Here is a 27021-nt window from a genome sequence, read left to right as displayed (position 1 = left end):
TATCATTTATATACATGATTTTTCTCCGTCTGCTACTACCTGTGCCGCAGTTCATGGAGAACGTTTTTGTACAATTCATTTTTAGATCCAGATTTAACATAAAATTATTAAAAAATGTTATCAAGACCTGTAGGGTAAGGGGTGTTCGTGCCATTATGACCGCATCATCTGCATACAAGAGTGCAGGGATTGATCTTTTACCTACCATAGGCATATCCCTGCACTCTTGTAGCAGGATTCTTTCGAGGCAATTTATGTATACCAAGAATAAAAAGGGGGCCAGGACACACCCCTGACGGCCTATCCCAAAGGATCTAGTGCATTCTCCATCCTTTCCATAACTAACAACTGCTGTGGCACCTGAATATAGTTCCCTTAGAAAACAAATAATATTTTCCTCCACCCCTAAATTTTCTAATATTGCCCAAAGTTTGCTGTGGGAGACGCAATCAAATGCTGACGTTAGGTCCACAAATGTAAAATATATATGTTCCCTCCTTGCCCTGGTATATTATTGATGGATAATAAATAGGTTTAGGCCCTGCTCTATTGTTCCAACTCCCTTCTGGAAGCCATATTGCAGGTCACTGATTATCCCATTGTCCTCTGCCCAGCTTTGAAGTCTCCCTAAAATGACTCTCCCAAGGATCTTTATGGATGCATCTAGAAGGGAAATGGGTCGGTAGCATGCACAATTTTGCCTATCTCCCTTCTTAAATATTGGCACAATTACTGAAGTAAACCAAGAGGCATTTAAACCCCTTACAAAGGCAGCATTAAAAAGTTGTACTACCATAGGCCCCCATAGCTCAGTATTATGTTTAAATAAATCCGCTGGGATGCCATCCGGGCCTGCAGCTTTTCCACCCTTAGTTGTTCCGAGGCTCGCCATAACTTCTTTCAGGGTTACAACCAAATTTATATCCTTAGCCTTCTCTTCCCCAGATATGTCAGGTGACAGTTGATATGTCCCTTGTGCAGGGCTATACAGCTCGGAGAAGTGGGTTACCCATTCGTCCTCAGTGATCGCTATTTCTATGCGTGCCTTTGTAGCATCATAAAGAAAGGGGGCATTTACCACTTTCCAGAAAGCAGATGGGTCTCCAGAAAGCAAAGCCTCGCAAAGGGATTCCCAGGCATCCCTTTTTATTGCGACTTTCCGATTTTTCAATGCCTCATTATAGGTTTTCCTCAACCCTCTAACCAATAAGAGGTCACGTGGATTTCCGGGCAAAGCATTTTTGAGATTAGAGAGTGCCTTTGTGCATGCTGAGTCGAACCATCTCCTGTTAGTTTTCCCCCGGTTCTTTGACTCAACCCACAAAGTATCCTTGATAGAGGATGCAATAAAATTAAAATGTTTGATTATGGACTGACTGTCTGCTTGCTCATCCAGACAAATCAGAAAACTTTCTGAACATTTAGTCAACAATTTATCCCAAAAATTTTCTGGGGCCAGTTTACTCCATTTAAGTGAGTAGCCGTTTTGCCTTCCAAGTGTCACATCTGGGACTAGCTGCCTGACTGACCGTTCCCTATCTAAATCCCGAAATGGGTTTTCAATCCCCAGAGTTAGGGGTCGGTGGTCACTCAATACAACATCAAGGGTCTTAAATTCTTTGATCTGGCGTCCATACCTGGTGGGGAATAATATAAAGTCAATTGTGGTGGATGCTCCCCTACCAATAAAGGTAGGGACAAAAGGAGATCCTGTTTGACCAATTTCATTCACATACCCCAGATCACAAGAGAACAATATTTCATTTAGCAAGTCCCCACGTGTGGAATGCTCAAAGTGAGTGAGGCTAATGTCCTGATCCAACATAAGACCACAAATACCTTGTCGGCTCCGTTTACAAAGAGCACAATTAAAATCCCACCCCCCCAAATGACCGATACTTCTTTTATGCTTGTGTCCATTTCATGTTTTAGATCAGCACCCAACATTATTATAGTCTGAACAATATCAGTAGTTGAAATGTTATTATAAAAATGTATAATAATAACACTGGCGGCCTTATTAATACCTATCTTCACCAGCTGATAATAACTATTGTGAGATAGTAATTGTACTTTCTCATATTTAAGCTGGTTGGACAAGTACATACACAAACCACCCTTAGCCCTGCCATATTGCCCCCGCACTGCTGGAGTAAACATAGTTTTATATCCGGGAATATGTATTTCCTGTAGACCCATGATTTCATACCCATTTACAATGCTTCCCCATATAGTGTTATTTATTTTGGATTTGAATCCTGCCACATTCCAGAAAATAACGCGACATGTTTCCTTCTTTTCAATTATACTAGTAGAGTTCCAAGACACATTACTCACCACTGGGGTCCCCACCCTCACCATATCGCCCATTACAACTTCCCCTCTAGATGTTCCACAAACTCCTACCTTAACTATTTCATTTTCAGAGATATACTTAGTCAATTCCCCCTCTTGGGAGGTGTCTGTTTCTGGGGGCGAAATCTACGTAGTTTAAGTCGTCCATCCCTTCACAGGGTATAAGTACATCTATATTCACCTTGTGTATCACACTGCCTTTCAAAACGGGTTTTACATATGAACTAGGAGTATCACTAGTAAGTTAATCGACCGCTTCTAGGGTTAAAAGTAGATCAAACCGGTTAAATGTTGGGATATTATAACCATTTGGGACCCAGAGTACTCCTGACATAGGTGTTTCCTATTTGACATCTTTCAAAGGTCATGTGTGATGTTCTGGGATAGAAATCACCTAGTTCCCACGTGACTATTCCTCCGTCTCCAATTTGAGTACACCAACTTTGGAGGTAGAGAATCACACGTTTGTCCCTAAAATTCACTATAACCAAGTCTCCCTCTATATCCTTAGTCATATGTCCTAACCACCCCACCCTTCTGACGTTTAGAATTTTCCCATCAATATTAGGTGGGAGCGATCTATTTTTACTTAGCCGGAAGGCTACTTTGTTTTTTAGTTCCTGATACCCTTCAGTTTTCCCAATAGCAAGCTCAGGCACCCCTGACAGAACACTCACAAAGGGTGCCGCCTCCGGTGGTAAATCAATATGGGTAGTAGTTCTGTTTAATCTGCCCAGGTTGGTGCCTTGTCTGTCTGAGGTTGTCTGTTTATTAGTCTGCCCTTCTAGTACACACGGTGCGAACTGCATTCTCGGCTCCGCACCTACCGCCAGACCCTTGTCCCTAATAATACCTAAAGATTTTTTACCTACAGAGCACTTCTCTATTTCTAGTTGTCCAGGCTGAATATTAGACTTATCGATAGAGGCTTGTTGCACCACCCTTGAACCATTACCGATCCCCAAACCTTGTGGAGCAGTAACCAGGTTCTTTGGGTTATCCATTCCTCTTACAATATTATCCAGCGTACTGGAATTTACTGTAACTAGTTTCTCTATCTGATCTAGTTTAAAATTCATCCTGGTTCTCTCTAACATCAAAGATTTAACTAGAATTTCTATTTTACCCAACAACCCAGCATCATCTATACCACAATTGGGGAAATGTGGGATAGAATCTGAGGTGGCCCTATGCAGACTATGGGGTTGTGCAGCAACATGTGGAGCCTGGGTATTGCTATTTTTCTTTTGAATTTTGGCCAAGCCACCCTTCTGAGGACCGCCCCCTCTTTTACGTTTACTATGTGTAATTTTAGCTGATAAGCCCTGTTTCTGAACTATTAGAGGAGAACTATGTGGCAAGGGGGAATTTAAGACTCTGCAATTAGAACTTCTAGAGGCCGTGCTGATTATAGATGTGTTTAGGATGCTGCACACTACTATATTATCGGGGACTACCAGCGTGGGATTAGAACTGGATCCCTGAGCGGCTGTGAGATCTAGTGGTCTTGATGGTTCCGGGGAGACCACTGACCCAATTGGGCGTAGAGACGAGCGTTTCCCCGTTATAAGGTCTAGGGACAAACGTTGCTCAGTAAGATCTATTTCTTTTTCTAAAATTACAGTTGCTCGTTTAAAGAATTGGTCCAGGGTTCCCGTGGCCTCACCCCCTGTGGATGAAAGAGTTACATTTCTATCCCTCACAGATCGTAGTGACATAATAACTGGTTCCTTGAAGCTTTAACACAGGAATGGCAACAGAACAATAATCGAGGACTAATACACCGATGTGTAATCCTAAAAACTCAGCACCATACCACGGTGTTCAGGGGGGTGGCCCAGCCCGGCCTTAAACAACCTTGGACGGCCTTAGACGGCCCGCCCTTGTCCCGGGCTTCTCCCGGCGCGCAACCCCGCGCGTTCCGCGCAGCGGGAATACTACAGCAATTAAATACACACAGGCAGGGGCGGGAAGAGACACAGCTGCGCTCGTAATGGAGCTGCTGGTCCTCGCAGTCCCGTCGCGCTGCACGTCACCCCAGAGCAAAGTCCACGAACAGCAACCTCCCTAATAGGATGCAGGAATCCAAAAGTATCCAACAAAAGTCATGCAGCAACTACGAACGGCTCCTGCGAAGGGGGCCGTGAGAGGTTTTTAACTGTGGAAGAGGCAGGGGCGTGGAGAGGCAGGGGCGGGAAGAAAAACAGCTGCGCTGGTAACAGGGCTGCTGGTCCTCGCAGTCCCGTCGCGCTGCACTTCACCGCAGAGCAAAGTCCACGAACAGCAACCTCCCTAATAGGATGCAGGAACCCAAAAAGGGTGGGAGGTTTGTCAAAGAGCCATGTTTTGAGGTTTCTTACTGAGGTGGGGAGTGCTGCTGTCTGGTGGAGCGGAAGGGTGTTCTAGGCTTTGGCTGCGAGGAAGGAGAAGGAGCGGCCTCCCGATGTATTTTTTCTGGTGCGTGGGACCTTGGTGTAATGGAGCTGGGCTGGGCTCTTTGGGGTGCGTGGAAATTGAGTCTGCTGTTCAGGTAATCTGGTCCGGTGTTGTGGAGGGCCCTGTGTGCATGACTCTTGCTTCGATGGGGAGCTAGTGCTTGGTGCGAAGGTCCTGGGAGATGTGGCTGTGTTTTGGCAGGTTGAGAATGAGTCTTGCGGCAGCATTCTGGATGTTCTGTAGCTTGCGGGTGAGGTTTTTGTTTATTCCGGCATAGAGTGCGTTGCTGTAGTCTGCTGATGACCAAGGCGTGCGTGACGGTTTTTCTGTGTTCCGGGGGGATCCATTTGACTGTCTTACGTTGGAGGCGGAGGGTGTGGAAACAGGAGGAAGTAACTGAATTGATCTGGCTGTCCATTTTGAGCTCAGAGTCCAGGATGATTCCAAGGTTGCGTACGTAATCCGTGGGGATGGGGGGTTCTGAGGGCGGGAAGCCACCAGGTATCGCTACAGGCATTGGGGTTTGGTCCCATGATGAGTACTTCTGTTTTGTTGGTGTTGAGCTGAAGGCAGTTGCTTTTCATCCATCTGGCAACAGCTTCCATGCCTTCTGGGAAGTTGTGTCTGGTGGTGTCAGGTTCGTTGGTTAGGGAGACGATGAGTTGGTACGGGAGAGGATGAGTTTGCGCTATACAAAACTTTAAATAAATAAATAAACCAGATAACCGCGGTTAGCACATAATGCTTCTTAGGGCTAATTTCAATTAACACCTTATATATTCATATCTCTGTTTCCCCATATTGGATTTTTCATATTATGGGGTCATTTTGATCATTACAATATTCTCTATTTTTGTAAATTGCAGTGGGATTTTTATTGTGTTGTATTGTTTACTTTTTCTAACTGTTTTGGTTCCTTTAAACACTTTACAGATCTTTTTACTTTAAACCTGTCTGCGCTGTGCCATAGCTACCAGAGGTTAGCTCAGGTTTAAATGGCTAAAACCTTCACTGCGTCTAAAACCTATAGAGACATAATTACTTGTGGTGAACTACCATTTACCCCAACTAATAATCTACTGTCTCACACAACTCATATATTTTTCATGGGACCACTGTTGGACAGCCTGGTTACTTTCAATATTTTTGTGCATGAGGTACATGACCCAGTGAAGTACCACATGTGTCTACATGTATATGCTTTGGAAATAGAGATACATGTGTACTTCACAATTTTTCAGTTTCATTTCTTCTTAGTCAATGACACTAGGAGTTGCATCAAAAACCAGGGGATATGGCCAACTAACAATTACACACATCCCTTCCTTATTTAGATATCACATCATAAATGGTGTGATTTTATCTTCATAATGGTGTCTGGGTTAACAAAACACCTATATTAGGATCAGGCAGTTGGCAGCCGGGCCGGCTCTAGGGCGGTGCGATCGGTGCCACCGCACCGGGCGCTGACTTGGGGTGGGTGTGCCATGTTCATTCTTTTAAAAGCACCTGATGCAGAGTACATTGTCCCATCAATTTTCAGTCATCAATAAAAATGACAACTCCAGTGATTAACCCCTTCCCTGCGGCGCAAACTCTGCCGCGGTGTGGGGACTTAATTCGGGGGCCTAACTCCTTGCGTGCTCAGGGCGGCCCCCAGACGTCCTACGTCACAGTAGGTGTGTGCGGAGGACGACCGGGGGCCTTCTGTACTCCGCCCACTAATTAATTGTTCTGCACAGGCGTGGAATTCGCGCCGCTCTTGGGAATCGGCGGCGTTCGGACGGCCCCCGGCCGTCCTGAGCACAAGCCCACCGTGACGTAGGACGGCCGGTGCCGTCCTGAGCACACAAGGGGTTAATGTTCTTCCTGGAGAGAGACCGGAGCTTTGTCTAGTGAAAGTTTAGCGCCTATTGCAAAGAACGTGTCCCATTCACATCACAAAGTGCATATAATATGAATAGGTCAATGGGTTACCCCTTTTGTCAAAGATCCTTTTGTGACTTGCAGTTTATAAGTTAAAATCCTAATATAGAGTGGAGGCCTCTGTCTTATGTAACATTTCCCATATACTGATTTACACACTGATGATTGATTGTCCCTGTGCAATGCGTGCGTGATGTAAAGTGTTCTGACATCTGAAACTGGCATGAGTGACCCTATAATACTAAATGAATCTAAGAGACAGTGGTTATGGAGATTTGAGGGGCACTGTCAAATGGTGGTACTGAGGGAATTCGTGACGGAAGTGGTCATTGGTGGGGCGCTAACAAACATTGTCGCACAGGGTGCCACCAGTGCTAAAGCCGGTCCTGGTTGGCAGTAGGGTGTAAGAGAAGGACGTGGCTGAATGATTAGATGCTTTGTGAAGCATTGATCCTACAAGCAATATCGATTTTAATTCCCTACTCACCTATTTTCCCTTGATATCTACAGGTTACGGATACTAAAGGACCACTTTACATACTCGCTGTATGTTAATGTATGTCGTTCGCTCTTTGAAAAGGACAAGCTGCTGTTTTCATTTGGCTTAAATGTGAACCTCCTGAAGTATGAAAAACTGGTGAGTAGCTTCTTCTTGATTTCCTTGTATTTTTGTATAGTGCCAAGACATCACCAAGGCAGCTTGTCAGCAGTGACAGTGAAAATAAGACATGCATTGTTGGAATGCTAGGAGATGGTTGCCAGAAAACTGCAGAAGTATTTTGAATTTCGCCCCACAGCTCCTCACACACTTTTACTTGTCCCCGTTCGCCGAAGCTAGCAGTACGCCACAACTCGGGTGGGCACCGCTGTTGGCAGCCATCTGTGAATGGGGTTCCCATTATTTGTTAATAAAAACATATTTAAAAATTATTCAAAAATGGCTGTCTGTGCACATGCAAACACTCATGGGCAGCCCCCTTTGAATGTTTTTTGTTATACTTCACAGCAAAATTCATTTCAAGATGACTGCCTGCGCATGCTCATGTTATTTTCTCTGAAAGTATAACAAAATGGTTCCTAGATGACCGTTTGTGTTTCTGCAGGCTTTCAATCGCATGTTCACGCATGGGTGGCCACTTTGAATTGTCTTTGTTATAGCTGATCATTAGTTTACCATGTGAAGGTCATCTGTGTGTTTCTTTATTGAAATAGTAAAGTAATAATATCCTGTAGAAAAGGAAGTAGTCATTGGCAACTCCAATAGCTTTGTGCCAAAAACTATCTACCAACTTGGATTCGATGTATCAGAAGACAAATAAGTGGCGGGTTTGAACCCAATGCGAAACCTAACACCTGCATACCAAAACTGGAGTTGAAACCTTATACCTCATTAGGAGACGACAGTACATCCTCAAAACCATCAGGAAAACTTGGCATCGTCTTAGATTTAATGATGTAATTGAAGAATTCTGACATTCTGAACTATATCTCCCCTTCACCGAATGCTCTGCTGTTTCAGACTCGGCTCCCCTAAATGTAGTTCTCTCCATTTATCAACTATTTCCCATTACGTTTCTCTATCCCACTTTGTCTGTTCCTTAACCTGAAATTATTCGGTACGCTTCATACAACTTTGCTTGATGTTCCCTGTTAGTATATTTTTCCAATATACAGTTCTAAATTGTTCTGCATTGTTCTCTAAAACTTCTTGGTGAAGGAGCACTTTAGGAAAAAAAATGTAAATAAACAATATAAATAAATAAAATGTAAAATAATATCCATTTTGGGGTGAAGGTGTGAGAGACATAGCTCTGATGTTGCTAAGTGGAGTAGGGAGACAACTACGGCTCCTAGCATAGAAAGCAAAACCCTCCTAAAATGGGTCAAAACCTCTGTATGAGATTTATTTTCTTTCAAAGCAAGCACACAGGTGCAAAACCTCCCCCACAGCTTTTAGCTTTTTTTGAACAATCTATAATCATTTGCAAGGGCCTGTCGCCACTATTTCAGTCAAGGTAAAGGCAGAAGCATACAGCCGAGGACCCAGGAGAAACAATGATGGACAATGTGCAAGGTGTATGTGTGCTCTCCTGAAAGGAAGGCATTTCAGAGAAGCAGCAGCATCTCTTACTCTACCCAAATCTCAAGGCCTCTATGGCCCACCTCAAATATGACACCTCAAATATGACTCCTCTGATATGGCTCCTCTGATATGGCTCACAGCTGCACAGTACAAATTATTGGATGTTACTTTAGGCTGGAAGACTCCTCCTGAACTCACCCAGCTATAATTCTACACATTACTTTTATGTAGAAAAAGAGAGCTAGTTTGCTGTTGTTGTGATAACTGGAATTCTTCTTGTTGTTCTGAATATTTAGGAGAGTTATCTGAATAAACTACCATTGTAGAGGTCAAGAAGCGAGGAGGAGGTTTTGTTTTTCAACCATTTAGCAAAGATTCTCTTTTGGTGGACCATGTGACTGAAACCTAAGGTATGCAGGGATTCAAACACGTCTTTAGTAATACTCCTAGTGCAGTTCGCCTTGAAAGATGTATTTCTGGTAACTGTAAGCACGATTAATTGACAGGTTACATTTGGAAACATTGCAAACATGAGAGTTAAATAGCTGAGGGATACTAAAACCATAAGATTTTATTATACATTGTATTGATTATAATGCTCTTTTAACTATGGAAAACTGAATGGCTTGTATGTGGTGAGGGATCTCTCGCTGCTTCGCAGATTGTCTCTCCACAAAAGACGAATCCTCATGATCTGTTAACTCACCCATTACCTGAAAATCTTCCAAAGTTCACCCACCATCATTTTAGATATGTTTACAGTTGGTCAGGTTTTGATGGGAAATCCGAGTTACTGGTTGAACTTTGTGGCACACTGGTAAATGTAGCATTTCAACAAGAGAACTCCCTCTAATTATTTAAGCTGAGTATAGCCTATTAGGAGAATTCTACCTGCCACTTTGACTGATGTTAGGGACCGGCTATGTTGTAGCAGGTGAAATAAAGATAGATGGTTAATTGCTCAACCACTAACAGGATATGCTGGACAGTCCGAGGTTGATTACACAACATGATGGAATAACGATTATCAGGATGGTAATGCAGTATCAGAAGTTTGAAGTCAAGAATGTTGTAAATAAAAACTGGTGATTGACTGAGAGTCACTGCTCATGGGAATGGTGATCCTGGCAATCGCATAGTAGAGTTATTGCACTTACTTGTCCCTAAAAATCCTAAAGATTTGTTCTTCTTGCCTTTGTCCATGGTGATTGACATCTGTGAATCTTGCTGGCCAATCGTATTTTTTATGTCTGACACTACATCAAAGCTGCCTTTTCTCTCTGTATGTATGAGCATGTTTCGGTTGCTGTAGAATTTTCAGAGCTGCATAACCATACGTAGGACAGAATAGTCATTTGTTGTGGTGTCTCTAGGACCTGTAAGCCATACTATTGTAGTAACTTAGTATATGATGCAAATGCATTACATACGAATCTAACAATTCTGCCATCAATACTAGAGGTCCTATCTGTACCTCTAAATATTGTGGAGTATTTGTCACTGTATCTTTGCAGAGCATCTAGAAAGTCCTACTATTTTTACAATATTTTCCATCGAGGTGACTTTCCCAAAGTCCCAGCACCCCCTCTTGCTTGTTCTCCATCTTCCAGTGATTGCCATCAGAGCCCACTCCAAGAGGCAATGCTCTTTTTCTAGTGTTGTATGTGTTATATAGCAGAGCTTAAACATTACTTCTATAACGCATGCCCATTCCAGAAGGGAAGAAAACATCTCAAGTCCAGTGTACTATTTATTAGCTGTTGTTACTAATTCTTTAAAATATAGATACGGTGCTGTTTGGATTGCCCAAAGGCATTATCCTCTCACCACAAACTATTTTCTGTTTGGTGTAGCATTCCATCGCCAGTCGAGTTATTGCATAGTAAGGGGGAGGGAGGGATATTTATAATCTCAAAAGTGCAGTGAAACATCTCAGATAACATTTAAATTATGCAATCATTTTTCCTATTGAGTCTGTTTACTGCAGCAGACGTGTTCTCATATTAATCAGGGCTCACAATGCATGCTAGGCCTATTAGCTTTGTCAATGCTTGTTTATTATTGACTTCAATACCTTCCTAAGTAACTCACTCAGTTGTGCCATTTGGTTTATGGTTACTGTTGGACCTGGCCCTTTTCTGGCAGGTTCACCCCGAAACTCTTTGCTTTTTCCTAGCCTGTTTCTGGAACCTGGTGTTGGTGATTTTAGGCCTTTGCGCACTTTTTCACTGTGGTACAGAGTACAGTGCGTGAGCTCTCTGTGTATGTGTGGTGAGTGACCTGCCCTCCCATAGGAATGCATGGGGAATATGTGTGACCATGGTAGTTCCTGATGTGTGGGGAGTGCAGGATCGAGTTTGGTATGTGCGAACTCGTGAGATTAAATGCTACGTAATGATGTATGTGGCATGAATGTGTCTAGTGTGGAAGTGCCACTTCTAGACATGGGTGTGCATGTGTAGTGAGTCTGCTGGCACGTGATTGGCTGGAGCCTGGCTCCAGGAGTGCCTGGGCCTGCTTGTGGATTGACTGTCTGGTTTGAGGGTGACAGGGGCTGGGGAGCCCCCAGGAGGTTGTCTGAGCCAGCCCTTGGTTGAATGACTGCATCTGCAACTAGGGAAGTGGGAGGAGGTAGCACCTGAGAGTGAATAGGGCTGTGATTGCCTGCCACAATGCTGGCTCCACCTCCCGCTGGGCGGCTGTCGCCTCTGCCCCTCACACTGAAAGAAGTTCCCTAGGACCAGTTGTGGCTGGTTCTCACACTGCCTGCACCCTGCTAGACAAAGGAATTCACTGTATAAAAAGGGGCTGTGTCCCCTTCCAAAATGTTCTTGTTTCTGACTTGAATCCTGCCTGGGGCGTGCTGCTGCTTGGGCCCAGGGGAATCCCTGGGCCCTGCCCAGCCCCTGGATACCTGATGGACTTGTCCTGGACCCCTGAAGGACTTTTTGCTGGACCTTTGTTGCTCTAGCGCTGGGAGCGCTTCTTGGGGGTCTGCCTGATGCCACAGCGCTTGGAAGCACTTTATTTATGCTTCTAGCGCTTGGGGAGCACTTCTTGTGCTGCCTGTGCCCCTATAGCGCTTGAGAGCGCTGTATATTACTTATAGTGCTGGAAGCGCTTTCCTTTGCCCCCAAGCGCTTAGTAGCGCTTTTTATTTGATCCTCGAGGGTGCCCACCCCTCGTTTTTCACCTCGAAGAGTCACCGCCATCGTCCCGGGCCGCGATCAGCCTCGGAGCGGCTGCGCTGCGATTGGCTCACTCTGAGGGGGCCCGACGAAGAAGCAGCGCAGTCATTGGCTGATTGTTGGGGGCTCGCCCCGTGAGGCCGCGCTGGGATTGGCCCAGCCGGGAGCAGTGCCGAGTCAGAGGGGGCTCGTCGGAAGAGACGCACTGGGATTGGCTGAGCGCTTGTGGAAGCCCCAGGGGAGAAGAGAAGAAGCATGGCGGCCGGTCGGCAGGGCTCCCGTGAGCTGAGGGAGCCCTGCAGCAAGAGCAGAGGTAGCCGCGAGTGAGGCAGAGCCCCCCCGACCAGCCCGGTGAGTGTTGAAGGGCCGGGGGTAGGCGGGGAGCTCTGCGGGTGGCAGTGCCTGATCGAGGCAGCGTTCGAGCGGCCCCGTGGCAGCGGGCCGCTCCTCCCTTCTTCCCGCGATATGTTTTAGAGCCCAGTAGGCTCTCACGATGGCCCATGCCATGACCTCTGTCTAGGGGGGCATAGTTGGTGCAAGCAGGGCGGCCCCGGTTGGCAGTGGGTCGCCCCAACGTTGAGTAGAGCCCACAAGAAGGCTCCGAGGGCCATTTTAATTAGAGGGGGCGCGGGGCACATTGCCGGTGCCCGCCCCCTCCTGCCTGCGAGGTATTTGTGCAGAGCTCGAGAGGCTCCATCAGGCCTATATTGTTTTAAGAGTCTCTGAGACTCGTGGGGGCATTTGGCCATGTTTAGCCCACGAAGGGCTCCAGAGGTACATTCAGAGCCTCGAGGGCTCCATGGGGCATATTTGTTTTAGAGCCTGAGTGGCTCCAACGTTTGACCATGTGTAGTGTCAGAGCTTGTGTGGCTCCAACGTTCTGTGCAGTGTTGTGTCAGAGCCTGTGGGGCTCCAACAGATGGCGCAGATTTGTTTTAGGGCCAGTGAGGGCCCTGTCGCAGTTTTGATTCCCAGCTGCCCAGCAATTAGTGGGCAGCTGCACCGTTTAGGCGCTTGGGATTGTCCTCAGCTGCCCAGCATTTTGTGCAAAACACGTCTGAGCATACCCACCCCACTCGGGGTGACAAATGCAAAACAACAGGTGATGGACAGAATGCAGAACACTGTCATGCATTCAACCCAGTACAGAGATCGGGGCCTAAATCCATCGTTGTTTTGCTCGCCATGCCCTTCCAGTTTGAACCCAGCCATATGCAAATCAGTCTTGACCCTGTGCCCCATGGGAACAGTCCAGCCCGAACTGCTAAGCCAGGTCCTCCCTGGACTGGAAACAAGCATCCAAGGACCGGTTTCGGGCTTTCAGCCCTCTTCAGCCTGGATAGCTTGATTCCAGTGGCATGGAGAGCACGGGACTCACGTCTGAGCATACCCGTCCCACTCGGGGTGACAAATGCAAAACAACAGGTGATGGACAGAATGCAGAACAATGTCATACATTCAACACAGTACATAGATCTGGGCCTAAATCCATCGTTTTTTTGCTCACCATGCCTTTCCAGTTTGAACCCAGCCATATGCAAATCAGTCTTGACCCTTTGCCCCATGGGAACAGTCCAGCCCGAACTGCTAAGCCAGGTCCTCCCTGGACTGGAAACAAGCATCCAAGGACCGGTTTTGGGCTTTCAGCCCTCTTCAGCCTGGATAGCTTGATTCCAGTGGCATTGAGAGCACGGGACTCACGTCTGAGCATACCCGTCCCACTCGGGGTGACAAATGCAAAACAACAGGTGATGGACAGAATGCAGTACAATGTCATACATTCAACTCAGTACAGAGATCTGGGCCTAAATCCATCGTTTTTTTGCTCACCATGTCTTTCCAGTTTGAACCCAGCCATATGCAAATCAGCCTTGACCCTGTGCCCCATGGGAACAGTCCAGCCCGAACTGCGAAGCCAGGTCCTCCCTGGACTGGAAACAAGCATCCAAGGACCGGTTTCGGGCTTTCAGCCCTCTCCAGCCTGGATAGCTTGATTCCAGTGGCATGGCATGGAACACGGGACTCACGTCTGAGCATACCCGTCCCACTTGGGGTGACAAATGCAAAACAACAGGTGATGGACAGAATGCAGAACAATGTCATACATTCAACCCAGTACAGAGATCTGGGCCTGAATCCATCGTTTTTTTGCTCACCATGCCTTTCCAGTTTGAAGCCAGCAATTTGTGGGCAGCTGCCACGTTTAGGCCCCTGACATTGGGACACAGGGCGTCCTAGCCCCAACAAGGCCAGTTGGCCTAGGGACTGCCACAGGTGGTGGCTTATGTAAGTTTTTGCGCAATCGTGTGTTTTTTTTCCTTGCACCTCTGAATGTTTTTAGGCATCATGTGTCTCCTTGTGACAGTGGTCAGTGGTTAGAGGCGGCAGACCCGGCAGCTGAGATCAGCCGTGGACCAGGGTTCGATTCCCCGCCTCGGCGGGTCTCGGGCTCAAAAATTCCACGGACTCGACAATTCTCGCTCCGGTGCCTACTCGACTCACGGGGTCACACTCTGCGACTCTGGGCAATAGCTTGCTTAATCTCCACTACGGCCCCTCGCGGCGGGATGCCTGGCTTTCACCTTGTGAATACCCTGCTGGGGTATCTCACAGGGGAATACCAGGACGGGTTCCCTAAGCAAGCGCCTTGAGACCCCTGGGTGATTCGTGCGCTATATAAATCGAAATACATTTACATTTACATTTACATTTACATTGTTCTTACACCGCTGAATGTTTTATGCATCATGTGTCTTCTTTCCTTACACCTCTGAATGTTTTATGCATCATGTGTTTTCTTTCCTTACACCTCTGAATGTGTTTTTATGCATCATGTGTTTTCCTTTTCCCTACACCTCTGAATGTTGTGATGCATCATGGGTAATGTGTTCTTGCTGATACCGCTAAATGTATTTTCTTAGGTGGTCGTGTTTTGCCTAGTAGAGTTTATACTAGAGAGGTTATGTGTCCATGTGTGATCTAGGCCTATGGTTATTAGTATTGCGTAGTGTGTACCTACCTTTACCAGTAGTTACTGGTTGTGTGCTATAATTGTTCTTTTGTGCTACATATATTCTAAGTTCTAGAAGTGCTATTTCTAAAAGTGTTGATTCTGACAGTGGCCCATGTGGCCCTGTCCTGTAAATAATCCCTTGTGAATATTGCCCGTGCCAGTTGGCACAATGTACATGTGTGATTTTTATCTGATGTGTTTTTACAATACAGAAGTTATTTTTATATAACCTTGTGTGGAGTTCCTTTTGTGATGTGCCTAGGATGTTGTTGCTGTTGTGTGCTGGCACAAATGCTTTACACATTGCCTCCGGGATAAGCCTGTCTGCTCGTGCCAAGCTACCAAGGGGGTGAGCAGGGGTTATCTTGGCGTGTGACTCCCTTGCCCTGACTAGAATGGTGGTTTCTGCCGGGCTTTGGCGTCAGCCTTAGCCTACCAGAAATCCCAGTTCTAACAGTTACTTTTTCAAACCATATCAGATGGACTGTGTGCTTGGTTGGCTAACACAATAAGGTGATGGACAGAGGGCTGAAATGTTTCAGACACTCACCCCCAGTCACAGATCTGGGTTGAATTCATCATCATTCTTCTGTTCACTAAGCCACCCCAGTTTGGACTCATCCATATGCAAATCAGTCTTGACCCTGCTCCTCATGGGAACAGTCCAGCCAGAACTGCCAGGCCAGGTTCTCTCTGGATCGGAAACAAGCATCCTGGGACCGGTGTCAGGGTATCAACCCTCATCAGCCAGGCGAGTTTGAATCCAGTGGCAAAGTGAGCAAGCATCCTGGGACCGGTTTTGGGGTATTACCCCTCATCAGCCAGGCTAGATTGAATCCAGTTGCAAAGTGAGCAAGCGACCCATGTCTGGGTATACCCTGGCCACGTAGGGTGAATATAACACAATAAGATGATGCACGGAGTGCTGAAACTTTCAGACACTGACCCCCAGTCACAGATCGGGTTTAATCCATCGTTATTTTGCTTGCCCCATCATCAAAGTTAATTTGGAATATTCCTTCCTTCAGCATTAAAAAGCCTATGTCTGACAAAGCGTTAGAGTTTCCAGGTGTAAGCATTTAGGCACTAGTGGCATGGTATAGATAGCCATTCATCTGGCACTGACCCCCTGGTTCTGTGTGATTCCTGCACCTGTCTCCTCTCAGTTATATTTTCCTTCACCCACCAGATAGTATTTCAACCTGTAATATAGCTATTTTTAATGTGTGCACCTGAAAGGATGTCTTCTTATTAGGGATCGTTCAGTCAGAAAGATGGATTCATCCACCCTACTGCTGTATCTCAGTCTTTCACAATCAATTGGTATTCTGAAATCATAATTCCCTTACTGAGTGTTACAGACCCTGCCTACTCTAGTCAGGGAGTTTTAACTGGTACAGTGGCTTTACTCTTAACCTGCATATGAACAGCTGGCTGCTTCAGAAGAATCAGTTCATACCACCTTTACGTAAGCATAATGTTATTTTGCATGTTGATGTGTTCAGCAAGAGTTATTGTTAGTACCATCACATGTCCCATACCTTTCTTCACTTACTCACATGTGGCATCGTTGCTTAAAGTTTTTAGCCACTGTTTCAAAGAGTAGTGTGTTTTCTAGTGGAAAACCAGGGTTACTTTCAGTAACTGGTAACTCTACTCCAACTTGTGTTGTTATGTATTTTGTATCAGGAAGACATTGGCGTGCTTTAGTGACACTAGTTGTTTGACCTGACATCCTTGGTGTGGGTTTACCCCAACGTTTTACCTTTAAACCCCACTATTTCTGCTTTCTTTAGGACCCTGCAGACTTTACCACTGCTTCCCAATGCTAAAGTGCTTATTCTTTTTCCCTTAAACATGGTAGAATTGACTTACTCCCAGTTGGCATATTTAATTTGCTTCTATGTCCCTAGTAAAGTGGACCTACCTGTGCCCAGCGTCTGTAACTTAAATGCTGCTAGTGGGCCTGTAGTACTCATTGTACCACCCACTTAAGTAGCCTTTTAAACATGTCTTAGACCTGCCATTGCAGCTTGTGTGTGCAGTTTGAAACTGCCATTTTGGTTTGGCAAAGAAAAACTTTTGCCACAACAGAACCACCCTTTTAATGCATGTACATCACCCCAATGGTAGGCTCTTCACAACCCAAAGTACAGGGTACAGTGTATTTAAAAAGCTGGATGTGTACTTTTAATTTTAACATTTCCTAGTAGTGAAAAACTCCTAAATGCGTTTTTCACTACTGCAAGGCATACCTCTCCTATATGATAATATTGGGTTAGCTAATTGCATTTAATAAGTGATAACTCTCGATAGGGAGAACTTAGGAATGTCCAGTTTGGTGTCTAAAGAATTGAAATTTAAAACCCTCTTTAATGCTAAAGTCAGATTTAGAATTAATCGTTTTTATTACATGGCAAAGCAGCGTAAAACACAGCCCATCTGCCTACATCCAAATAGCTGGCAGGGGGCGTAACAACTACACAGCGTACGGGTCTACAACCCGGAGGGCGACCCCGTGAAAGAGATTGCAAGTCATAACAAACAGCCAGGTCAGTTGCTCGGAAGCCACTTTTAACAGAAGGAGACAAAGAAAAGGAAACAGACACCCAACCCCTCCACCCCTCTCACCCCCCACACCCCCAGATCCGCATCAGCTTCCACCTCCATCATCCACCCTCCAAGAACCCTCTACCCGTCTAACCACCACTCAAGCAACATTAGTTGCCCCCAAAGGCTCCAAAGGACTAAGCTGAAGAATTTGTAGGTACTTTGGGCACGTGACTTCCCTCAGGTCTTTAGAAAGGAGTTGTAGGAAAGGACCCCATAACTTCGCATACTCAGAACCCTTGCCATCCATACCCATCGAGAGGCGCTCCATAGCCAAGATATGCCAAAGCCTTTGGATCCAATCCCGCGGGTCAGGTGTGGCCGAGGAACCCATTGCGCCAAAAGAACCTGCCGCGCCGCGAGCAAAGCTAAAAGACTTAGGGTGAGGAAGTCCCAGCAGCGTGTGTTCAGGTGCCCGGGGAAATGTAATCTGGAAGGCACCATCTATGTCATCAAGAACCACTTTCCAATATTGGACCAACTTCGGGCAATGCCACAACAGGTGCACCAAAGTACCCGGCAGGCCACACTCCCGCCAGCGAAGGCCTGACGGCACTACATCCCATGCCTTGACGCGAGCCGGGGTATAATACCAATAAGCGGCCACCTTATAATCAGACTCAGTACCCGCAGTGTTAAAGGCAGTGTGATGGACACGGTAAAAGATATGTTCCCATTCTTTACGGGTCAAAGGGCGCCCCAACTATGTCTCCCAGCGAACCTGCGCCTTTGTACGCTGCTTCTTGGGGCGCAACAGAATCATCGCATACAATTCAGATATAAGCCTATGATCATCCTTCTTGCAAACTAACCATTTTTCACAGGTAGTCAAAGGACGGGATATGGAGGCAAGGTTAGAGAGTTGAGTCACCCAGTGCGCCAATTGAGAGTAATGAAAAGCGTCGGTCTCCGGGAGACGGAAGTAATCCCTACTAAAGTCAGATTTAAAGTCAAAATTCTGAAAATGCCACTTTTAGAAGGTTGCAAAAAGAACAATTGATGTACAGAATCATGAATAATGTCATACATTCAGCCCAGTACAGAAACTCCGCCATATGCAAAACGTGAACTGCCGAGCCAGGTCCTTCCTGAACTGGAAACCCGCATCCTAGGACCGGTTATGGTCCATTGCTCACTTTGCCACTGGACTCAAACTAGCCTGGCTGATGAGGGTTAGTACCATGAAACCAGTCCCAGGATGCTTGTTTCCATTCCAGGGAAGACCTGGCTTGCCGTTCGGGCTGGAGTGTTCACATGAGGAACAGGGTCAAGACTGATTAACGTATGGCTGGGTCTGAACTGGGGTGACAAAGTGAGCTAAAAAAGGATGATAGATTCAAACCCAGATCTGTGACTGGGGGTAAGTGTCTGAAAAGTTTCAGCGCTACATCCATCATCTCCTTGTATTTGCTTTGTTCGCCCTAATTTGGCCGGGTATGGCCAGACGTGGGTCCCTTGCACACTTTGCCACTGGATTCAGCTAGACTGGCAGATGAGGGCGCTACCCCAAAACCGGTCCCAGGATGCTTGTTTCTGGTCCAGGGAAGACCTAGCTTGTAGAGCGGGCTGGACTGTTCCCATGAGAACAGGGTCAACACTGATTTGCATATGGGTGGGTCTGAACTGGGGCAGCGAAGTGAGCTGAATAATGATGATGGATTCAACCCAGATCTGTGGCTGGGGGTGTTATGTTATCCAATTTTTAAAGTCCAGCATATACCTGAAGGTGTCTTGGCGCTAATTCTATGAAGGACGGTGAGCAGAATTGTGGAACCTACTGATTGAAAAGCCAGGTTTTCAGAATTGTTCTAAACTGAAACAAAGAAGGGGCAGATCTTAAGATGAGTGTCAGGAGGTTCCAGGATGTCCCTGCTCTGACCGCAAAGCTGCTGCCTCCCCATTTCTATTTCTTTAATCTAATGGGGTTTGTCCTCCGCTTGCCTGCTGATCTTAAGTTTCTTGTTGGAATGTACCAACTAAAGGTTTCTCTCAAATAGTAGGCCACAGTATCAAGTAGTGCTTTATTGGTCAAACAGAGGGCCTTAAACTTAATTCTGTTTTTGACCTTCAGCCAGTGGAGGTCTTTAAGTGTGGCAGAAACTGAATGATGCCTTGGTATCTCCAGTAGAAGTCTGGCTGCAGAGTTCTGGAAGGCCTGCAATTTGTTTTACATATTGGGCTTGCAGCCTCATGTAGAGACCATTACATTAGTCTATTTTTGATATTACTAAGGTGGATACCACTTACTTCCTAACTGAAATAGGCAGGAAGATGAGATTTTTTTTAGCATTCTCAAGATATTATTTACTTGATTGCCTAAGAGTAGGTGATCATCAATTGTGACCCCTAGACATTTGGCTATTTTGGTGGAAACAGGAAGGGGCCCTATGTCTGCAGGCCAGCACGGGGCAGACCAGAAATTGGGGTTATTACCGAGTATGATCACCTCCATCACAACCAATCAGTGACATATTTCATGCACTTATGAATGCGGAGAATGGTGTCATATGTATTTTTAGTGGCTGATAGTACGATTTGCATATCGTCCGCATAGGATGTAAGAGTGAACCTAAAGGATTGCACCATAGGAGCTAAATCTGCAACATAAACATTAAAAAGGGTGGGACTAGGTGAAGATCCCTGGGGAACCCCTTAGGGCAAGCGGAAAGACTGGGAAGAAAAGGTGTCCATGTTTATCACATTTTCCCTGTCTGATAGGAAAGAGGAGACTAGTTTCATAGCATGGTTTTTAATGCCTTTTACTTTCAAACAGTGGATCAAGATGGAGTGTTCTACCGTATCGAATGCCGCAGACCGGTCCAGCAGAACTTTAGTTCATCCGTTGCCTTGATCAGTGCAGTCTCTGCACTATGCTCTGACCTGAACCCAAATTGGGTAGGGTCAAGGAGATTAAAATCCTTGATAAATTGATTAAGTTGGTTGTTCACCACTTTTTCAACTATTTTGGCAGGGAAGGGAAGTATAGAGATTGGCCTGTAATTTGCGGGCTCTTCAGGGTCCACATTAGTTTTTTTTAAGAAGGGGCAGGATAGAAACCTGTGTCCATTGTGGAGAAAAGACACATGTCTTAAACATGTTGTTAAATATGTTTGCAAGCTGATGAGCTATGATGTCGGGGACCAACTTGACGACTGACGGCAGGCAAGGATCATCTGGAGAGCCTGATTTGATGTCAGTATAAGGTCTTTTATTTGTGCTGGGGAGACAAAGGAAAAGGATTTGAATGTGTTCATTGTTGCATCTATATTAGGATTACCAAACTCCTTGTTTGATTTTTGGGGGGAAGAAGATGGTTGTCAGTATGGTCAAATGTGTTGAAAATAGAATCTACTTTGTCTCTAAAATGCAAGGCAATCTTATCAGAGAAAAAATGACTGACCCAATCCCCTTTGTACTCTGGTTGTCTGGTGAGTTTATTAATGACTTAGTAAAGTTCTTTGGCTGAGTTTTTAGCCGATTCAATTTGTGATGAGAAATATGCAGATTTTTGAGTTATCAGAAGGGATATGTATTTGGTTAGTGAGAGTTAATAAATTTCTCTCTCATGGGAATTATATTGGGTTCTCCATTTCCTCTCTTGAAATCTGCAGCCTTGTTTTTCACACCTCAGGGCCTCTGACTACCAGGGGGCAGATGGACAGGACCTACATTGGCCCTTTTCAATTATGGGGACTATTCGGGCAATGGTGAAGTTGAGCCAGTTAATATATGCTTCAGTTGCGCGCTCAGGATTCTCATCAGCCGGGCGGGTGGATGATATTAACAGCCATTTTAGTTGGTGTAGGTCAATGTTATCCCAAGCTCTAAGTTGGGCTGAGTAGTGCCCCTTACTCTGGGGTGTGTTAACAGCGGAGTATTTAATCGTAAAGAAGAAGGCTGCATGTTCAGACCAAGTTAAGGGAAACCACCTTGAGCCTAATAAAGTCTTTATTGTTAGAAAAAAGAGCATCTAGTGTGTGCCCAGCTTTGAGTTGAGGTCGTCCTAAGGAGCTCAAGTTCTACTTTATCCATAATTTCTAATAGTATTGAGGTGTCCTTGTCTTCCCTCTGCTGTAAATGAAAATTAAAATCTCCTTGGATTGTAAGGTTAGCATTACAAATAGCAGTCTCAAATAATGAGCTGATAGAATTTAGAAAGCCAGCTTTCTGGCCTGGGGAGCGGTAGACAAGAGAACCCCTGAAGGTGTGTTTTTTTTTTTTAGCCCTAGGTTAAATGATAGGGCTTCACAGTCCTCAGACTGTTATGTAGTAAAATTAGCCCTAATATTCTCACGGTAGATGACAGCCAGTCCCCCTCCTCTTTTTAATGGACGGTCCTGCCTGTGTAAACGGTAACCTAGGGGCGTGGCCATGAGCAGTTCAGGCATAGAGGAGTCAGTAGCCCTGGTTTCCGTGAGAAATGTGACGTCAGATTTGTAAGTGTCAATAAGTTCCTTTTATTTCAGACGCATTTTTCACTAGAGAGCTGGCATTGATTAACGTGCAAATAAAATCAATGGAGTCATTAAGTTTTTGGGCTGGGGTCTATAAACTTAGGAAGCCTGAAAAACCCAGCAGTTAAAAGCCACTGATCTTACAGGTTACTTCCAAGCCCTGACAGAGAACTAGGTTAAAACAGTCGCACTTATGATTTAGGTGATTAAGTTGTGGAGGCTTTTGCTGGAAAACGAGATTCTGGGCCTTGTATCTGAGGCAAGACTGGCAGGGGGTCTGGCGCTGGGCGCGGTCCAGGCATGGACGGGGACAGACAAGCTTGCCTTTGGCACGACAGCTGTGCGCTCGACTGAGCATTTCTTTTAAAGTGCCCTCCCAGAAATAGTGCGCAAGGAGGAACACAAACACTGAAACGCCGACCAACCCAAAATGGCTCTCAGGTGTGGCATACAGCCGTCAGCACTCTCTCCACTCAATCGGCATCCCCCGCGGCGGACTGAAGAGTGTAACAAATCCCTCCACAGTAAGTGCCCAGTAACACTAATTCCTGCTAGTTGCAGTCAAGATTAGGACAATTTTATGAGGAAATGAATGCAATTGCAGTGCTAAAATGAAAAGTTTAAAAACATATAAAAAGCTGAGCAGGTACTTACTCGCTCTCGTGTCTTGGATGAGTATCTGAAAAGTTTCAGCGCTTCATCCAAAACTCCTTGTGTTTTCTTTGTTCACCGTATGTTGTCAGGGTTTGCCAGACGTGGGTCCCTTGCTCACTTTGCCACTGGATTCAAGCTAGCCTGGCTGATGACGGTGTTACCCCGAAACCGTTTCCAGGATGCTTGTTTCTAGTCCACGGAAGACATGGCTTGGCAGTTTGGGCTGCACTGTTCCCATGAGGAACAGGGTCAAGACTGATTTGCATATGCTTAATTTGTAAAATATGAAGTGCCGGGGTTCAAAGTTTTGCTCAGAAGCCGCCACCAGCATTGCAGAATGTTGTGGTGCCAAAGACCAAGACCGTGTAGGCTTGTGCGTCTTTCATGCACATTTAACCCATCACCAGACACTCCGTGCCCCTCTCTCTCTCACTCCTGCACATTCTTTGTTGTCTCTGCTTCCACCTTTTGTCACTGTTCCATCTTTTTCTGTGTTACCCCTTTTGTGTTTATCTCTGTCTTGTCTTGGGTCAAAGTGTGATAGGAACATTAAGTGCTAGTTCCCAAATATAAGTGCTGGTGGCCCCACCTGAAGCCACCTGCTCAAAGTCCATCACCACCCCCTTTTGTATCGCTTTGGCCGCCATAAGTGTGGCAGGGTATGCTCAGACGTGAGTCCCTTGCTCACTGTGCCACTGGATTCAAGCAAGCCGGGCTGAAGACGACTGGAATGCCAGAAACCGGTCCTCGGAAGCTTGTTTCCGGTCCAGGGAAGGCATGGCTTGGCAGTTCGGGCTGGACTGTTCCCATGAGGCACAGGGTCAGACCGATTTGCATATAGCCGTGTCTGAACTGGGGTGGCAGAGTGGGCTAAAGAACTGTGATGGATCAAACCCAGATCTTTTGACTGTGTTTGATTGGTTCAGATGCTCCGTCCATCACCACCCCCTTTTGTACCTGCTCAAAGTAAGCACTGATATTACTTTACAGTTTACATCTAGAGGCATGGCATGGATTTCAGTGGCCCTGGTCAAACAAGAACAAAGGGTCCTTGCAGAGCCAACGGGTGATGGCGAGTGACAGGTGGTCCCAAGTGGGGTGGTATCGTAAATAAAGGGTGTTTCCTTTGCCACTGACTGACCATCCTTATAACTCCTAATATGAGCACAGTAACAGGATGGTTCTATTCAGTCGCTGAAGGGGCATCCTCCCATTTCGTTCAATCTTCTTTTTTTCGTTTTTTATTTACAGCCTTATAGCAGTTTGGCACTACTAGTCTATTGCACACAGCACCGTCAGTTTAAAAGACAGTGTAAAACAGCCATGTCACAACTACACACACAACTCCAAGGGCTCACCCCGGCCCCCCACCCACGCACTATGTGGGCTGCGGGGCTGTACTTCATATCCCTGGTATCGAATATCAGTAGGCTTACAACCGTTCCGTAAGCTGCCAGACTGCCAGTCCTGTACACTCGTCTTCACCTTTCGTTTCTCCAGTAGGAGGCACAGTTGTGTTGCACTCTCTCAGATTGCATATCACAGGCCTTCATTTTGAGTAATATGTTATTTATTTCTGACCTTAGGACTTCTAATCACGCATGATGAAACAGTGTAATTCTACCCCGCCAAAGGCCAGGCAGTCACCCAGCTAATTATTTTTATTTTGAACAGTTATCATGCAATCCGACCTCAGTGAAGAAATGTACAGACCCGGCCCTGTGAAAAAAGTGCCGGTGCTGAGCACCGGAAAGCACCGGCACAAATTAAGCACTGGCTGGGTCTGAACTGGGGTGCTGAAGTGAGCTAAAGAAAAATGATGGCTTTAACCCAGATCTGTGACTGAGGAAAAGTTTCAGCACTCCGTCCATTATCTCCTTGTGTTTACTTTTAGAAAGTTGGCATTTTCTTGTCACTATTTGGTGCCTGCAACCTCTATCCTGGGTCACATGACTACATGTAGCTGGCAGTTTGCCTTTGTGTATTCCTCCCAGACAGTAAAACAAATAGGAAATAGGTGTTTACAGGATAGGCCATCTCTGGCTTGGCAGGGTGGAGGAGCTGTCTCCTACCACACTCGCACACCACAAAGACTCTGCCTCAGTGCACTCACAAACGGTTTAACATTAGTCTATTGTACCCCCATACAAGCTGGGGCCAGCGCAGGGAGAAAATTTGCAAACAACAATGGGATTGGAAATCTCCCGAACCTTCTACTACTTCGAAGTTGCCATCTTGTATAAATATTAGACCCTCAGATCCAACTTCCGCATTGCACATTAAAACCTGTGGAAGACTCCAAGCAACTGCTATGCTACTCTGCTGCCCTGCTGCCTGATTGAGGAGGACCCGTCCCAGTCCGGATTCAGACGAAACCACAGCACCGAGACAGCCTTCATCGCCGCCACAGACGACATCAGGCGCCAACTAGACAACGGCGAAACATCAGCCCTCATCCTCCTGGACCTGTAGGCCGCCTTCGACACGGTCTGCCATCGCACTCTAAAGACACGCCTCCTAGAAGTCGTAATCCAAGAGCGGGCCCTTGTCTGGACCACGTCCTTCCTCTCCGGTAAAACCCAGAGCGTCCACCTCCCACCCTTTCGATCCTAAGCCACCGACGTCATCTGCGGCGTCCCCCAGGGCTCATCCCTCAGCCCGACGCTGTTCAACATCTACATGGCCCCCCTCGCACAAGTGGCCGCCATCACAACCTCAGCATCATCTCCTACGCCAGCTCATCCTCTCCCTCACCAAGGACCCACACACCGCCAAAACCAACCTCCACGAGGGAATGAAGGCCGTCGCTGACTGGATGAGGAGCAGCCATCTGAAGTTGAACTCGGACAAGATGGAGGTACTCATTCTCGGACCCACCCCCTCAGCATGGGACGACTCCTGGTAGCCAACCACACTGGGAACAGCACCAACACCCACGACCATGCACGCAACCTACGATTCATCCTCAACTCCTCCCTCTCCAGGGCTAAGCAGATCTTTGCCGTCTCCTCCTCCTGCTACAACACCCTCCGCATGGTCCGCAGGATCTACAAGTGGATCCCGACCGAAACAAGAAGAACGGTGACACAGGCCCTCGTCAGCAGCAGACTGGACTACGGCAACGCACTCTACGCAGGAATCCCAGACAAACACCTACAACGACTACAACGCATCCAAAACGCCTCCGCCCGACTGATCGTCAACGTCCCCCGCCGCAGCCACATCACCCCCCACCTGAGAGACCTACACTGGCTCCCCGTCGACAAGAGGATCACCTTCAAGCTCCTCATCCACGCACACAAAGCACTCCACAACACGGGACCAGCCTACCATAACATCAGACTCAGCTTCTACACCCCCACCCGCCAGCTCCGCTCCGCCAGCCTTGCCGCTTTCCCCTGCATCCAACAAATGACTTCTGGCGGCAGATCCTTCTCCCACCTCGCCGCCAAGACCTGGAACACCCTCCCTACCCACATACGGCAGACCCAAGACCTACTCGCCTTCAGAAGACTCCTCAAGACCTGGCTCTTCGAGCAGTAGCAGCACCCCCACCGCCCCTCCCCTCACCACCTTGAGTCCCTCAACTGTAAGTAGCGCGCTTTACAAGTACTCTGATTGATTGATTGATTGTAGGACTGGTATGATGCAAAGTCTCACAAAGCAATGCAGTGCAGACAGCGTACTAGGATCTAAGGTACTTTGCTCAGCGGGCCTAACTTGGTCCCTGTAGCTGGCCTGCACTCCATCGCAGTCGGCCTGAACTTGTAACTTTGTCCTGTTCCAGCGCGACCAGATACTCACAGTTGGCACGTCATGCTTTCTGACCATTTTTTCACTTAAATATTTGAAATTGCTTATCTACGGTTCTGCTGATTGGATTTTTGTCATTTTGGCATAAAATACTTTAATACATTTGACTCTATTTTCCTAAATTGGTATGGGATTTTCTTTGTGTTGTGTTTTTACTTTTACTATTTAAAGTGCTCCATAAATACTTTACACATTTCCTCTATGTTAAGTCCGACTACTTTTGTGCCATGCTACTAGAGGGTTGAGGAAAGGTTAATTGAGGAGTTGCTTGTGAATTGTGGTTGTTGAACTCAATTCCCTACACTAGTCAGCCATACTGTTATTCAGGTTTGGATTATTCACCCTAGAAGGTCTGACAAACCCAGGTCATTGAGCATAGTGTCAGCTCAGCATTAGTTGCTATGTTGTTTGTTGATACTTGGCTACGTTTTAAAAAGAATACACATTTGATGTGCATATAACTAAAAGAGCGATATTAAGCTGACGAAC

General features: G+C 46.3%; 1 protein-coding gene across 1 annotated transcript in view; it reads left to right on the top strand.

The window, feature by feature from the left end:
• Positions 1–27021, top strand: part of DNAH7 (dynein axonemal heavy chain 7) — a 2019015-nt gene that overhangs the window by 1596428 nt on the left and 395566 nt on the right. Inside the window, exon 51 of the mRNA XM_078680414.1 lies at positions 7228–7354. Coding sequence (XP_078536540.1) covers positions 7228–7354 — 127 coding nt within the window. The remainder of the gene's footprint in view (positions 1–7227; positions 7355–27021) is intronic.

Source organism: Lissotriton helveticus, chromosome 3_1, assembly GCF_964261635.1.
Source record: "Lissotriton helveticus chromosome 3_1, aLisHel1.1, whole genome shotgun sequence".
NCBI classification, from domain to species: Eukaryota; Metazoa; Chordata; class Amphibia; order Caudata; family Salamandridae; genus Lissotriton; species Lissotriton helveticus.
This window is presented reverse-complemented; position numbering and strand designations above follow the sequence as displayed.